Here is a 16,736-nt window from a genome sequence, read left to right as displayed (position 1 = left end):
TTGCTAATTAATTAATACACAGCAAAATGATCCACAAGATAAAGACTTTTCTATGAAATACAAAGAGAAAAAGGCACAAGACTTTTTTTTAACACTTTTAAGAGAAGAAGTAGTAGTCTTAAAAGGCAAAATTGGATGGATAAATTAGTAAAAAAAGTAGTATCTTTATATAGCATACACTATGACCTCCTTTTCTTTATTGAAAAAGTATAAAAGTGAGATTTATATAAGTGCACAAATAAGATTTAAGTGATGATGGCATATAAGTTAATAATTTTTTTTTTCCAATTTTTAGATTCTCAAGGCTCAAGTTGATTGGGCTAGGTTATTATTTTATATTTTAATTCCAGCCTAGCCCCATCAATTCCATTAAGCTCATAAAATTGAGTTAAAATTAGAACCAATTACAACTAATCAACTATGATTTTGTTGTGAAAATATTGTAAAAATATTGTAGATGTGGCACCTCTTAAATTGTATAGACACACAACTCCTCAACTCAACCGTTATATGTGTGATAGAAGATGGGTTTGAAAGAGAGAGAGAGAGAGAGAGAGATTGAAATTGAAATTGGGGAAGATGGCTTTCAATGCCAGGGCACATGACACACTCCATCAGAGACCCCTTGAAATTGTTGTCGAAGTCCACATTTCCTTCTCCTGCACCAACCACCACCTCCAACCCCAACTCTCCTCTAAATGACTAGTCATAGATTTGAACCAATGTTAGTTTTTTTTATTAATGTATATTACAGTGACTGACTAACAGATTTTTACCTTGATTTGGTTAATGATTTAAAAGTTAAAAATATAGCAGTAAATTTGAATTCAATACAAGTAAAAGCCATGACTCATGATTCAACACTAAAATTTTTTGGTGTATTTTACATCATAAAATTTGGTTGAATTGAGTTAATTTTAGAGTTATCAAGGTGAAGAAGTTGGGTTGGGTTTTTATTTTATATTTTAATTCCAGCCCAACCCAATATCAAATCCATCGGCAGCCCATTTTTTTTTTTTTTTTTTCTGTACTTCGTCAACCGGTAGCTCCACTACCAAGGAAGTAGCCCCCACCAAAATTCAATAAGTTAAAAAAAGAGACATTGTTCCTTCCAAAACGGCAAAACCATACAACATGTTATTGTTTGTGTGATAGATTATCGGATTGAAATTGAAATTGGGTTTCAACACCGGTGGTGGTGGTGGTGGTGGGCGACATCGGATACACGCCGGTGTTGTGGTTAAAGTCCGCATTCCCTTCTTCTCCGCCAAAAAAGAAAGATTTGGCCAACTCTAACAAACATCATCAAGATTGCATCGCCATTAATGCCCACAGCAAAACCTCTGTTCACAAGGTTTGTTATTAGTCAATATAGTGTGCTAACAACCACGGTCACCTCGAGTTCTTGTCCGAGTCGGACACTCTGCGCATGTCCTCTTTGTTTTGTGTTAGGGGGATTTTTTTTTTTTTTTTTTTGGGTGGTTGAAATTCAATTGATCATTTCATCAAAATATTTTAGCCAATGATGCAATTTAAACATTCATTTTAAATTACAAATTTTACTAAAAACGTTGTCATTTCATAGATCTTATTGTTTGATGATTATATAAAATATTGTTTGATGATTTGGACCGAATTATTAGCTCATTTTCACAAAATGAAGTACTAAATTTATTAAGAATAAATCTTAAGGACTAATTTGACAATTGAAGTAGATGTGAAGAGACTAAAATTGAACTTCAGCATTTAAAAAAAAAAAAAAAAGATTCATTTGATTTTAGACATGTTTTTAAAAATTTTGACAGTAATTATTTATTTTTGAAACTTAAACTAAACATAAAATATGTCTACAGATATGAAGATATATTATTCATTTAATTAATTCTTTGTTGTATCAATCTGTCCTAATTTTTCAAGAGTTATGGTGTTTTCGCGTCCTGTCCTATATTGTCTGTCTCAATGTCTGTGTCAGTGTCAAGCAGTGTCTTTGTCCACTCTCTCTAATATTTTAGAATGTGTGTGGTGATGATGGTGTTTTATCATGGTTCATGAACCAAAAGCTCCTCGAGCTAGTGGAGTTCAAGCCGAAGGAAGTGATTTCAATTCAAGGGAAGCTACTCTACATATTTTCATGGTTGGCGTTCCTAATGTTGCTAAGTAGGTTTTAATTAATTCAATCCATCAAATTGCATTGTCTTGCATTCCTGGAAAGCTGTTACTATGTTTTTGCTAGATTATGTAGTTTGAATGTCATTGTCTTTAAATGGAACTATGGGGAAGTTTATTAAATTTTATTGAACAATAATTGCTTTTGTTTTCTTTCATAGTGCAGGAGAAGATGAAGTGTGCTACTGTCGTCCCACTGCCTGGTGTTACTCAAGATATTGCTGGATACAAGGTGAAGAGATTCTGTGTTTTATGGTTTATTACCTTAGAAAGTAAAGAGAGACTGAAAGTCTAGTTTCATGTGTCTTTCACAGATATAGTTGATGTTGTTGCTTTTATGAGAAGCAAACTGATTGCAAGGAATTTATTTCTGACGTGTTATATTATCTGACCACAGACACAGTGATGGTAATTAGATTACAATGACTTACTATAATCTATCTTAATTGGTTGATTGCCACCCCCACCCCCCAACCCAATTTTGCTAGCTGTCTTACTAATTCTTATTTATTTTTTTACATTCGATTTTCTTTTTTAGCTGGCAAGCATTTGTAGGTTTACATGATTAGGAAAATAAACTATCTGGCTTAGGTATCTAGTTTTATTGCTAAATTGTGGTCTATGGTGTTTGGTTTATTTGGAGTTTGTTGGGTGATGTTGAAGAATGTTGTTGAGTTGTTAGCTTGCTGGTCTGGTCGTTTTTGTTGTCATCGGAATGGGAATTTGTGGATGGTTCCCCCCGCATTGTTTGATGTGGTGCTTATGGAGAGAGAGGAATGATTGGAATTTTGAGGATACAGTGAGAGCTATGCCTGATCTCAAATTATTTATCTTTAGAACCTTGTTGGATTGGATGTCAACTTTGCATAGTCAGCCATTATGTTCTGTTTTTGATTTGATAGATTCATTTGTATAGTTGGGCCACACTATTTTTTTGATATCAACAAAATTGCATTACTTATTAAAAAAAAAAAAATTTGTAACAAGCTAGTTTTTTGCTTTTTAGCTTTTATTTACACTTTTTTAAAGCCTCACTTTTTCCTACTTTTTCAAAGTACAAGTATATATTTAGCATACTTTTAACAAAAAAATTTCAGCAAAAAATTAATAAGTTATTCCCAAACGGACACTAAATTAGTTGCATAAACTTTATTTGAAGACAATGTTTTTAAGGTCAGGCTAAATCATCAATCATTTGTCTCTTTCCTTTTCTTTTTAAAATATTATTTTTTATTCTATCTACTGTTTCCTTTCTCCCGCTGTTGTTGATCTGCTGTTGAATTCTATTGGTCAACATCTATGTATGTTTAAATGCTGGTGTTGAATTGTTAAGCTGCAGATTACGCATGAGCCCAACATATATGTCCTAGAAGCTCCGGGTGTATTGGTTCCAAGTATCCCTGACATAGAGACAGAACTGAAGCTGGCTCTTGCAGGTATCATGCTCTTGCAAATAATTTCTCTTTAGTTTCTTGTTAGATTTCTTACAGTACACATGTGAATGTGCCCAAACATATACACACAACTACCTGCATGCTTTTTTAATTTTAGATGTGCTAATCTTGCTTGAAAGATTAGTGTTGTAAACATTCAAAAATGAGTGAGTCTACAATCACGATTAAGAGAAGTCATAGACTACTCAACTTGAGCTGATTTGGTTGCAATAAAGAAATTGGATTCAGCTTTACCAAATTCTTAAATGCAGGTGAAGGTTCTGTAAAAGATTTAGTGGTAGGTGAGGAGTGAATTGCACAATACTTGCTGGCAGTTTTGAATACTCGAGGGACTCCCCTTCATTGGAAGCACTTGAACAGTAGGAGACTAGAACGGATTCGATATGATTTTAAGGAAAAACATGAGTATAATCTTAAAGAAAAATGCTTGAACATATTAATCCATGGATCTCTCAACTTTATACACAAGAATGTAGTTAGGGTAGTATACACGTAACACATTTATTTATTTACACATCTTACTTTGAATTACAATGACATAAATGTTTATTTTTACATAAAATACAAAATGCAAAATAACATATTTATATATTTATTTACATCACTTAAAAGCAAATTAAATAAAGGAAGTATTTATTTATTTATATCTTGTAATCCAAATTGTAATGAAGAAATGCTTACGAATTATGGAAGGAACTTGTGACTTTGAATTGAGCAACATCTAGATTCTATTGGTTGTGACTTGTGTTGAACTCCTGAAATGAAATTTGTAGTTATATAGTATATTGGAAACTAGCAGTGAGAAAAAAAAAAAAAAAATACTAATACTATGAAAAATGATTATACAAAAGAAAAATAAATAAATCAAAATTTAATATGTTCATTTAAGATTTTATGTGTCAATATCTTGCTGCCCAAACTTCGAAACACAATGTTCTAGAAACAAGATTCAATTCCTCCATGAATTAAATAGGATTAAATGTTTCTTCTTCTCTCTCTCTCTTCTTCGGAATCAGTGTGGGGAATATAAATATTTAGAAGACTGGTTTAGTTTTGGAAATTCAATTTCATCCAAAAAAATATTTTTGGTTTTAATTTAATTTGAATCTAATTTGGACAAAGAGGGATTTAGCTGTTTTTTTTTTTAAATATTTATTTTATTTATATATAAATGAAATAGGGGGTTTGGGTTAATAGCAAAAAAAAAAAAAGAAGAGAGTTGTAAAGACTAGCTATAATAATAGGACAAAAATACTAATAAGAAAACAAATCTGCCCTTGCCTCATCATCTTCTCTTGGTATATTTATGCTACCCTCATCAAGAACAATTTGTGGTAAATGAGCGATCTCCTCTACATTTTCTACTCAAATCAGGACGACCATAAATCAACAATTTTGTTACTACCTCCATCCCCTCCGGGAGAGATAACAACTTCGGACAATTGTCAATCCAAAGTGTCTGAAGTGATTTCAGATGTGGTAGCCAATCCAGCAAAGTCGTTAAATTTTCACATCCTCCAATCCATAGCAGCCGTAAAGTGTTTGCAGATCCTTGGAGCCACTGGGGAAAAACCTCCAACTTTGGTAAACAGAAAAACATTAAATTTTGGAGGCTCAGCTTGGGATCTTGATTGTCTTCTTCTCCCGCTACCTCCATCAAACTAAGCTCTTTACAATCCCTAATTATCATGGTCTCTAGGGCAGTTAGGTGTTTCATACTCAATGTCAAAGTGGTCAAACTTGGACAATTTCCAACTACCAATGTTTGAAGATAGGTGACGTGCCCTTCCTCCATCCCTTCAAAAACACTTTTTAGATTCACACATCTCCATATCCACAAAGATCGAAGAGAACTCAAGCAACCTACTGCGTTCTCCAACAAGCAGGTGTGCTTTGTTGTAACAATAAAAAGCCTGAGCTTGATTAAGTCCCCTATACCTTTTGCAACCGTTCAAGATTGTGGCAATTTTCAAGCAGTAAAGTTTGTAAATTGTGCAGCTGGCAAATGGAATCTCGAAGTTGGTTGATTATGTAATTAAATGATAAGTTGAGATATCTCAAATGTTTCAAACTTCCGATAGAACTTGGCAACACCTCAAAGGATGAATTTTTCAGATCAAGCACCCACAAGTACCTAAATCTTGAGAAGCATGTTTCAAGTAAGGACATGGATTGGTCTGTTTGGAAAATAATACTCTAAACTTTGCTCAACTTCTCTAATTGTGTTGTAACTTCTTGCCCATTGTCTAAAAATGATAGGTGACAAACTTCCACAGCAAGGGCAGACTTCTTGGTCACTACTGAACACTCTCTTTTAGCAATTGAGAGTGCGAGATCATGGATAAGATCATGCATTTTAAAGGTAAAATACAAGATATTTTCTTGTTCAACATCTTGAAAGAAAGATCTCGACAACAACTCCTTGATATACAAGTTGCCAACATCTTCCAACTCTGGATTTTCATCCTTGTGATTGAAGAATTCCATGTGCCATCCAAAATTGAATCAAGAGAAGATTATTGAATACAAAATCCTTTGGGAAAATAGAACAATGTGCAAAACATGGCTTTAAGTGAAATGGCAATTGATTGTAACTAAGCTTCAATGCAGGGAAGATGCCACTCTCCTTTTGATTTAAACTCCATATCTCATTATCTCTAATAGATATCCACTCATGTTCAGAAACTTTTGAATAGAGTAGGTAGGCTAAAGTATTCACTGCCAATAGAACCCCTCTACGTTTTTTGACGATTTCTTTTCCAATTTCTAAGAGGTTTGGATATTGTTCTTCTTCTCCTTCCTTAAATGCCAATTTCTAAGAGGTTTGGATATTTTTACCTTTTGTTAATTGGTGCTGCCTTTGTCGATGTGAAGAGGAAACTGTGGATCACTTATTGATCCATTGTAAGTATGTTCATACCTTGTGGAGTGAAGTCCTTTGTTTGTTTGGGGTTCAGTGGGTGATGCCGAAGAACGTTGTTTCTCTTCTCTCTGCATGGTGGAATTGGTTAGGGAGTCACACTTCAAATGTGTGGAATATGGTTCCAGCGTGTCTTATGTGGTTAATTTGGAAGGAGCGCAATGCCCGAACTTTTGAGGATATTGAGAGACCTGTAGATTGTGTGAAGTCTTTGCTGCTTAGGACTTTGTTTGAGTGGTCTCGTATTTGGGGGTTTACGCATTGTCATTCTTTGTTTGATTTTCTTAATTCTGCTAGTCTTTCTTTTTGATTGGTTTGTATTTTTTTCAATGCAGTGAGTTTACTATCGTAAATCCATTGTACTTCTATTATCAATAAATTTGTTATTACCTATCAAAAAAAAATTAATGCCAATTTCACAAACAAAGACAAACAATCCTTTCGGGATAGACCATCTAAATTGTAAGACTCTACAGTGCTCATAATAGTAGCAACAGAGCTATTCCATGTTGCCACTATGATTTTACTTACATTGCAACCGCCAAGTAACAAAATTTTCAATTCAATCCATTTTATATGACCCTCATTCGAAACATCATCTAAGACAAGAAGAAATTTCTTATTTTGTATATGTTCTCTTAAATGCATTTGCAACTGATCTATGCTCAAATTCTCATCAATACCAACTACTGATTTGAGGATTTCTGTTATCAATCTTTTAACATCAAAATCCTCAGACACACACACCCACACCCACACCCACATTTTCAATTGAAAATGTCTAACCACCTGTTCATCATTATACACCAACTTGGTAATTGTGGTCTTCCCCAAACCCCCAATCCCAACTATAGGAATTACACTGACATTTCCGTTAACATCATGCTGCATCAAAAGATTTATTATCTTTTTTTGTCATCATCCCTACCGATGACATTCTGAGAAGGAATAAAGGAGTGGGTCATGTCCCTCCGGTACATTGTTGTCTTCCTATCTTCAAGTCGTGCAGCAAGATCGAATTCAGCCTTAATATCTGAAATATTATCTACCCTCTCCCCAATTCCCTTGATTTTACGTGCCATTTCAAAATGGAATACAAGTGGATTAGAACCAGAAAAGAAATAACCCACCTTTTTGCGAGTGCTCCTGCATCTCTTCATTACTTCCTTCTGCAAAATTTGATATTGAAATTCATCCAGGACATTCTCTGCATCATTAAGGACATCTTTGAGCTGTCCTAGCCAATCATTCAGCCTGTGGTCACTTTCTTGCTTCTCCTCAGCATCTAAGAGTACGGCCTTAAGTATGACTTAGTATTTGAATTTTTTTTTAACATGTTATATCATATCTTCTTGAAATAGGGGTTAAACTATTACGTTTGATATTTATTTTGATCATTATCATTGTTGCCTATTGTTATTAAATTATTTTATCCTAACCATATGATGAAATATGCTTTCTTTGCAAACTTCTTATTTCTGATTCATGCATATTATCTTGAATAACTGCCTCCATGCCAAACTCCGGGCTGTTTTGTCCCCTATTTCCCCTATCTACCATGTGGAAAATTGGAAAATTTATAGTGCATTTTAATCTTCTTTTTTTAATTATTTTCCATTTTTCCTCCAGGAAATAAAGGACGAGCAACAATCCACTCAAACTTCAAAGTAAGGTTAAAAAGGAGGAACGCATAAACCTGACTCTAGCATACAGAATGACCAAACAGCTATGCTGGATACTCAGGTGCGGCAACTCAAAGATCAGATCATCAGGGCAAAGGTTTATCTATCCCTTCCAGCCACAAGAAACAATCCTCACTTTACAAGGGAGTCTCGGGGGTGGATGAAGGAAGTTTAGCGAGTACTTAAGGGATGTGAGAAAAGATTCTGAACTGCCAAGGAAGTAATCTCCTCTTTAAACATATTAATATGCCGACAACCAAATTTTATCGAAATTTTCCTTAAAGTATCGATCTGTTATTAGGTTCTCCTTTGGCTTGCTATTTTTTAAATTCTCCCATCTTTCTCTGCCTTAAATTGTTTGTATGGTTTATTTTTATGCAGTGCCTATGACAAATTGAAGGCAATGGAACAAACATTGGCCAAAGGAAAGCAGCTTCAAGATGACTATGCTTCTGTGGTGAAGAAGCTGAGGGCTATGCAGCCTATGCTCCACTCAACCGAAGAGCAGCTCCGAGTGCACAAAAAGCTGACTATATTCTTGACTCAATTGATAGCAAAAACGATTCCTAAAGGTCTGCATTGTCTTCCACTGCGCCTTACAACTGAGTATTATACCTTGAATTCTTCTCAACATGACTTTCCAAATCAAGAGAAGTTAGAAGACCCTCAGTTGTACCATTATGCATTATTCTCTGATAAGGTATTAGCAGCAGCAGTTGTTGTAAACTCAACTATAACATATGCCAAGGTAATTTTCACTCTTGATATACTTGCTGTTTTCTTTAATTGCTAAGAAAGAAATTTTGGAATGGCTATTCTAAGACTCTTGTTCCCACATCCTCTTTCTTTTGTCAAACTTCCCCACCTGCACAAAAAAAAAAAAAAAAAAAAAAAAAAAAAAACATTAATTATCTGCTATTTCAATGTTTGATAACTGATAGGCTAAATTATGCAGCAATGAGGATGTGGTTTTTGGTAAATCCACCAGGCAAAGCTTCTATCCAGGTTCAAAACATTGAAGAATTTACATGGCTAAATGCAAGTTATAGTCCAGTTCTCAAGCAGTTGGGTTCGCAGTCCATGATAGACTATAACTTTAGAGCTCATCGAGCCAATTCTGATTCAAATTTGAAGTACCGTAACCCAAAATACTTATCTATCCTCAATCATCTTCAATTTTATTTGCCAGAGATCTTCCCAAAGCTCAACAAAGTGTTGTTCTTGGATGATGATATCATTGTAAAGAAGGATCTCACTGCCCTTTGGTCCCTTGATTCGAAGGGGAATGTTAATGGTGCTGTTGAGACTTGTGGAGAGAGCTTCCATCATTTTGATCGGTATCTGAACTTCTCAAATCCTCTTATCTCAAAGAATTTTGACCGTCATGCATGTGGATCATATTGGAATAAACTATTAGGCTTAGGTTTCTGGTTTAATTATCAAAAGTTTGTAATAACCGAATCAGTAATAACCGAATCAGTTGCATACGCCTTATTTAATGACATGTTTTGAACATCAAGCCAAATCATCAAGCATTTGGCTTAAATCTTAATGTTTTATTCTATCTACTACTACCTTTCTCCTTCTATTGTATATCTTTGGCTAAATACTTCTGTTTGAACATTTTTGTATGTTTAATTGCTTACATTGGATTTTTAATTGCAGATTGCGCATCAGCCTAGCATATATGTCCTAGACACTCCAGGTGTATTGGTTCCAAGTATCCCTGACATTGAGACAGGACTGAAGCTAGCTCTTGCAGGAATCATCCTCTTGCAAATAATTTCTCCTAACTTTTAGTTTAAGATATGCTAAACCATGCTTGACTGTTGTAAACGGACAAAAATAAGTGCCACCTCTCTCCAACCACTATTAAGAGAAGCCATATCCTTACTCAACCGGAGTTGATTTGGTTGCAACAAACTAACTGGATCAGCTTAAGTAATGTTGGTTGAGGCCTAAAAGTTTTATGCTTGAAGTTGTGTTGGTTTAATCCTCTTGTTGACCTCCAACCAACACAGGTTGCCCAAACTACAGCTAGTAAAATTTTCAACCCTGGCGTCTTAAATTTTATCATTATTTTTTCTTTTACTATTGCTCATATGTGGTTTTTTTTGGTTTTTTTTTACCATTGCCATATTGTATTGCTTGTTCTATCAAATAAAGCTTACCAATTTCTTAAATTCACATGAAGGGTGATGAAGGACAACCTAGGCTTCCCACCTAGATTAGTCCTACTGTAGACCTTAGGCTTCCCACCTAAGGTGTTTGGATTCACCACCAAACAAACACAATGCAATCTCTACAAATAATCTCAATAATAATAATCATAGTCTGTGAATACAAAAGAAATCATCCAGAGCTTTATATGCAGCTTCCATGAATTACAAAGATGAGGATAAACTCTCTTAAACAAATCCTAAACAATTTCAAATACTAATCTGATAATCCTAAAAAATTTCAAATACTAATTCGATAATCCTAAACAAAGGATAATGACGAACAACTAATCCTAACCAACTCAAATACCAATCCAAACTAAACAAATAACTACCTTACAACTGAAATTATCCACTGAAAATCTAAAATGAAATATTGAAATAACATTTGGTCATGCTCCTGCATTAAAGGGTCTGTGAAAGATTCAGTGGTAAGTGAGGAGCGTATTGCACAATACTTGCTGGCAGTTTTAAATTCTCAAGGGACCCCCCTTCATTGGAAGCATTTGAACAACAGGAGACTGCAAGGGATTCGGTATGATTCTAAGGAAAAACATGAGTGTAACCTTAAAAATCTTCGGCCAAAAAGGAGGAAGCCACCAAATGACTTTGATATGCTTTACGTTGAGATAATATAGGATGCCTCTCATTTACTTAATTTATGTAGGATGGCCAAAGTATTTTAAAACATTTTGTTATTGGGACAACATAGGTCCGAATGAACTTCATGATAAGTCTTGTTGTAGGATTATTACATGGTTATTAATATCATCTTCATTCTCCTGAATGGATGGCAAATGATCAACATAAGAAAATTGTTTTGGGACGGTTAGTTTTCTTGTCTCATGAACGAAGAGCTTTTAGTTTTGATAACATGTTTTACTTGCTAGTTATGGACATTCGTGTAGAACATCATGAAGTTATTCTGTTATGCTTAGTGTATGAAGGGGTTTTTTATGACCAGGCAAGAGAATGTAAATCTAGAAATGGTGGTAAATACTAGACAAAGTAAATGAATTATCATTATAAATATGGCATGCTTAATTTGAAATTGATGATCAGTAAATTCAGGAAAAAAAAATGATCTTTCTTTATTTATTTATTTAGCTTCAATTGATGGCTTTTTAAAAAAGGATGAGAAGCTTGTTCTGGAGTGGTTGAGATGATGTCAAGCTAAGCAAAAAGATGGTATTTGATTTAGAAGTAAATAAGAGAAAACTTACAAGGAACCCATAGGCAATACATAAATTGGGGAAGAGTAAATTCACATGTTTTGCAATATCATTGAGTAAGATTGTGTTGCTTGAGGTGGATATTTTGATTTCAATTAGAAGATTTGAAAAAGAATAAATGGGATTAGTGGTAAAAGATAGGAGAACAAACATTTGTCACTACATGGAATCAAAATCTACCAAGCTTTTCAAAAATAGTTTTCTATATATAAACACACTCTAGCCCTTTTGCACATGACTTTTTATGCCATCTATAGTTCTTATTGTTGTGGCTTATATCAGCTAGTCTCCATGTGACTTGTGAATCTCCTGTTTTATTTTATGTCATTTCTGAATTTATAGTTCTTTACAATTTTCCTTTCAGGATCTTGTCACAAAAGTCCAATGTGCTTTGTATTTAACTCTGTTAGAATTCACTGGTAATGTAGAAGATGAGAGTAACTTGGGGAGTCTTATAGAGCAGCAGTTTGAAGCATTGCAGAAGGCATTTAAGATACCTCATAAGGCCTCAGAAGCTCGTTTGATGGTATCAAAAAAACTTCTTACTTTATTTAGGGCGGGTAAACTTGGTCCATTCATCCTTCATGATATCCTTGATGCAAATACTGTGTCTTGAGTTGTTAGTCACTTTTTTTTTCTTTTTTTGGTGTAACATTACAATTGTATATGCTAGTAATTTTTTTCCTTCTTTTTCTCTCCTCCTTTCATGTGTTGATGTCTCAAATTTACTCAAGTTATATTACAAAGCTAACAGATGCTTGCATATGTTGGTGAGTTCTTGTCACATTCTTAATGAAAAATTTGGCTTTCAATGCTAATGATGCTCTATTTTGGATGCACTAGATGATAGCAATCTTTTGTTTTTTGATGGGATTATAGCAATCTTTGCGATTTTTATTCCAACACTGATTACAAATTGCAGAGATATAATACATATATATATATATATACATATATATTTAAATGGATGGCTCTAAAAATTCCATTGAACGTTCTATTTGGTTGGGTGTAAAAGGGAGAGGATGGAAAATGTAGGAAAATGAGAGGTTTTCTTTGTTTGATGTGGTGGAAAAGACAAAAGAGGAGGAAAAGTAGGGGAGAAAATGTTTAAATAAATGGAATTTACAATTTTGTCTATTTTTTACAATCTTTTCTTTCATCTTTTGATGTAATAAGAGTATAACAATAGAGTTTTATTTGAGCATGGTCACTAATTAATCTAGTGAGTAGCAAGTAATTGATGCGAGAAAAATTCAAAGCTGAATCTAATTCAGAAAATGATTAAAATTCAAGAGAGGAGATCAAAATTCATTGGTTCCTTTGCATGTATAATGTAGAGCAAAGTTGATCAACATGAGATATCATTGAAAAAAATTGGAGGCATTATTCAACAAAACTGTTTGGAAATAATTGGTGAAATCATTCATATTGAGGTGCTATTTTTCTTAAATTTTAAGCATTATTTAGTTGTTAACAAATGCAATGATCGTTTTGGTTCTAGTGTCCTCAAATTTGGAAAAATGTTGTTCTTTTTTAAGTTTTGTGCCTTCTTTTATTTTAAGTGACACTCTTTTTTATTTATTTGGGGGGGGGGGGGGATTGTGTTACTTGCTTTCACATATTTATTTAAAAAGGGTTGTGATTAAGTTACAACCTCTAAATATTAACCATATGATCTTAATATTGACCAAATTATTGTTATTTTAATTGGACACTAGCTCTTGGGTAGTTAAATTCTAGTTCTTAGAAGTTCGATCCCGAATTTTAATGGGATATCAGAGAATTCCATTATATAATTGGCCATTTCATGTTATCCCCTCAAACTATTTTCCAATAATTTTTGTGGGATTGCATTTATGTTCTTCAATTTTGATATGGACAATATTAGAGTGAATTCCAACAATATAAAATTCAATAATTAACATGATAGTAGTGGCGATTAAAGTAATTCTTGTTGAGAAATTAGAGTTTTCTTACTCCTTTGGCATAAGAAGGATTTGAAAAATGACACTCATTATTCCCAAACATGATAACCAGTAGCCTATAATCATTGGTGTGTCATTTTTTCTCTAAACGTATTCTTAATATATTATTTATAATTTTGGTTTAAGTTAGAAGGAGCTTTTGATGGAAATGAAAATTTATAATTCCAAATACTAATGCCACCCCTTTCAATGCAAATTACGGCCCATATTTTCTAATTAATTAAGCATGTTAATATACACTTTGCTTACTGATTACGAAAAAGAATCATAAAACATGAATATAAGAATATATGCTTGCACATACCAATCCATGGATCTCTCAACTTTATACACAAGGATGTACTCACACCAATCTATGGATCTCTCAACTTTACACATAAGAATGTAGTCAAGGGAGTATACACATCACTTATTTATTTATTTATATCTCTTACATGAAATTACAATGACATATATGTTTATTTATTTACATCATTTAGTGCTATATTTATTTAATTACATCACTTGAAAGCAAATTAAATAACATAAGTATTTATTTATTTACATCTTCTAATCCAAATTGCATTGAAGGAATGCTTACGAATTCTGGAAGGAATTTGTGACTTTGAATTGAGCAATGTTCATATTCTATTGGATGTGACCAAAGTTGAACTCCTGAAATGTAATTTGTAATTATATAGTATATAAGAAACTTACCGTGAGAATAATACTATGAAAAAAGATAATATAATAGAAAAATAAATAAATAAAAATTTAATATATTCATTATAGATTATGGGTGCCAATGCCTTGCTGGCCAAACTTTGAAACACAATGTTCCATAAACAAGATTTAATTCCTTCATAAATTAAATAGATCAATGTTTCTTCTTCTATTCTTCTATTTTTCTCTTTTTCATTTGTTTTTATATATTTGTGAGCAAAAGGGTGTGGGAAAAATAAAGATTTAAAAAGCCACTTGAGTTTTGGAATTTATTTAATTTTCATTCAAAAAATATTTCTTGTTTTAATTTACTGTAAAACTATTTGTACAAAAAGGGCTTTTGTTATTTATTTAACGAAATTAAACATAACCAGCATTCAAGAGATCAGTACCCATTGATAAGCATAAAAACTAAAATATAAAAACCATAATAAATAATTAAATAGTACAAAGAACAAAAATATAGATGGAAAAGAATAAACCACGTTAAGAATAGAACATTACTTTTACTAACACAAGAAAGAAGAACAAGAAGACAAATCTACCCTTACCTCTTCTTCTGATGATGACGATGAACTTCAACTATCCTCGTCGAGTTCAATCTTTGGCACACGAGCAATCTTGTGCGAATCTTCTTCTCTGCATTTTCTACTCAAATCAGGACAATCTGTGATCTCCAATTGTCTTAGTGTAGTGAGAGCTTCCATCCCCTCCGGGAGAGATGACAACTTAGGGCATTCGTCAATCTGAAGTGATTTCAGATGTGGCAGCCACTACGGCAAAGCCTTCAAATTTTCACATTCTCCAATCACGAGCTGCTGTAAAGTGTTTGCAAATCCTTGGAGCCATTGGGGCAAAACCTCCAACTTAGGTAAACCTATGATCCTCAATAGTCTTAGTGCTGTGAGAGCTTCCATCCCCTCCGGGAGAGATGACAACTTAGGGCATTTGACAATTGCAAGTGTGTTAAGTAATTTTAGACGTGGCAGCCACTCCGACAAAGCCTTCAAGTTTTCACATTCTTGAATCCATAGCAGCTGTAAAGTGTTTGCAGATCCTTGAAGCCATTGGGGCAAAACCTCCAACTTAGGTAAACGTCCAATCAACAATTTCTGGAGGCTCAACTTGAGATCTCGATTGTCTTCTCCCTCCCTCTCCATCAAACTAAGCTCTTCACAATCCCTAATCATCAGGGTCTCTAAGGCAGTTAGGTGTTTGATACTGAGTGATAAAGAAGTCAAACTTGGACAATCTCCAACCATCAATGTTCGAAGATAGGTGAGGCGCCCCTCCATCCCTTCAAACAGACATTTTAGATTCTCACATCCAGTTATCACCAAACATCGAAGAGAATCCAAGCAACCCACTGCCTTCTCCGACAAGCAGGTATGCTTTGTTGTAACAACCAAAAACCTAAGGCTGATTATGTCCCTTATACCTTTAGGCAACCGTTCAAGATTGTTGCAACCATTAAGCTGTAAAATTTGCAAACTGTGCAGCTTGCAAATGGAATTTGGAAGTTGCTTGATTCTGCGATTCTCTGATAGGTTGAGATATCTCAAATGTTTCAAACTTCCGATAGAATTTGGCAACACCTCAAAGGATGAATTTTCCAGATCAAGCACCCGCAAGTACTTAAATCTTGAGATGCATGTTTCAAGTATGGACATGTGTTGCTTTGTTTTGAAAATAATAGTCTGAACTTTGCTCAACCTCTCTAATTGTGTTGTAACTTCTTGCCCACTCTCCAAAATTGACAGATGAGAAACTTCTGCAGCAAGGGTGGACGTCTTGGTCACTACCGAACACTCACCTTCAGCAATTGAGATTGCAAGATCATGGACAAGATCGTGCATTTTAAAGGAATAATTGAACAAATCGTCTTCATATACATCTTGAAACAAAGATCTTGACATTAACTCCTTGATATAAAAGTCACCAATATCTTCCAAATCTTGATTTTCATTGTCAGGTGATTGAAGAAGTCCATGTGCCATCCAAAATTGAACCAAAAGACAACTACTGAATTCATAATCCTTTGGGAAAAGAGAGCAATAGGCAAAGCATTGATTCAAGTGAAAAGGCAATTGATTGTAACTCAGCCTCAATGCAGGTAAGATGTCACCCTCATTCTGTTTTAAATGCCATATCTCATTATCTCTCATAGATCTCCACTCCCGTTCATCAACTTTTGAATAAAGTAGGCTGGCTAAAGTCCTCACCGCCAATGGATTCCCTTTACATTTTTTAACAATGTCATTTCCAATATCTAAGAGGTTTGGATACTGCTTCTCTACACCTTCCTTAAATGCCAATTTCACAAATAAAGACACACAATCCTTATGAGATAGACCCTCTAAATGGTATGTGGGAACA

The 16,736-nt window shown here is 34.0% G+C and overlaps 2 protein-coding genes and 2 long non-coding RNA genes across 4 annotated transcripts in view; 3 read left to right on the top strand and 1 right to left on the bottom strand.

Annotated features, from left to right (window-relative positions):
* The first annotated feature begins 1,186 nt into the window (after window positions 1-1,186).
* Window positions 1,187-16,736, top strand: part of LOC115952507 (short integuments 2, mitochondrial-like) — a 53,742-nt gene continuing 38,192 nt past the window's right edge. Inside the window, exons 1-4 of the mRNA XM_031069687.1 lie at window positions 1,187-1,354; window positions 2,061-2,157; window positions 2,328-2,398; window positions 3,500-3,602. Of these exons, the coding sequence (XP_030925547.1) occupies window positions 2,148-2,157; window positions 2,328-2,398; window positions 3,500-3,602 (184 nt within the window). The 5' untranslated portion in view covers window positions 1,187-1,354; window positions 2,061-2,147. The remainder of the gene's footprint in view (window positions 1,355-2,060; window positions 2,158-2,327; window positions 2,399-3,499; window positions 3,603-16,736) is intronic.
* On the top strand, window positions 8,452-9,266 carry LOC115952504 (probable galacturonosyltransferase 4). The gene is made up of 2 exons (XM_031069683.1): window positions 8,452-8,970; window positions 9,178-9,266. The coding sequence occupies exons 1-2, from the start codon at window positions 8,626-8,628 to the stop codon at window positions 9,181-9,183; spliced, it is 351 nt and encodes a 116-aa protein (XP_030925543.1). The 5' UTR covers window positions 8,452-8,625; the 3' UTR covers window positions 9,184-9,266.
* On the top strand, window positions 9,468-10,295 carry LOC115952512. The gene is made up of 2 exons (XR_004083440.1): window positions 9,468-9,559; window positions 9,888-10,295. It is a non-coding gene; the product is annotated as an uncharacterized LOC115952512 (long non-coding RNA).
* LOC115952519 lies at window positions 14,042-15,233 on the bottom strand. The gene is made up of 2 exons (XR_004083447.1): window positions 14,912-15,233; window positions 14,042-14,312 (listed from the first exon to the last, which is right to left on the bottom strand). It is a non-coding gene; the product is annotated as an uncharacterized LOC115952519 (long non-coding RNA).

This window comes from Quercus lobata, chromosome 7 (genome assembly GCF_001633185.2).
Source record: "Quercus lobata isolate SW786 chromosome 7, ValleyOak3.0 Primary Assembly, whole genome shotgun sequence".
In the NCBI taxonomy this organism is placed as follows: Eukaryota; Viridiplantae; Streptophyta; class Magnoliopsida; order Fagales; family Fagaceae; genus Quercus; species Quercus lobata.
The sequence above is the reverse complement of the archived record's forward strand: the minus strand, read 5'-3'. Positions and strand labels throughout refer to the sequence as shown.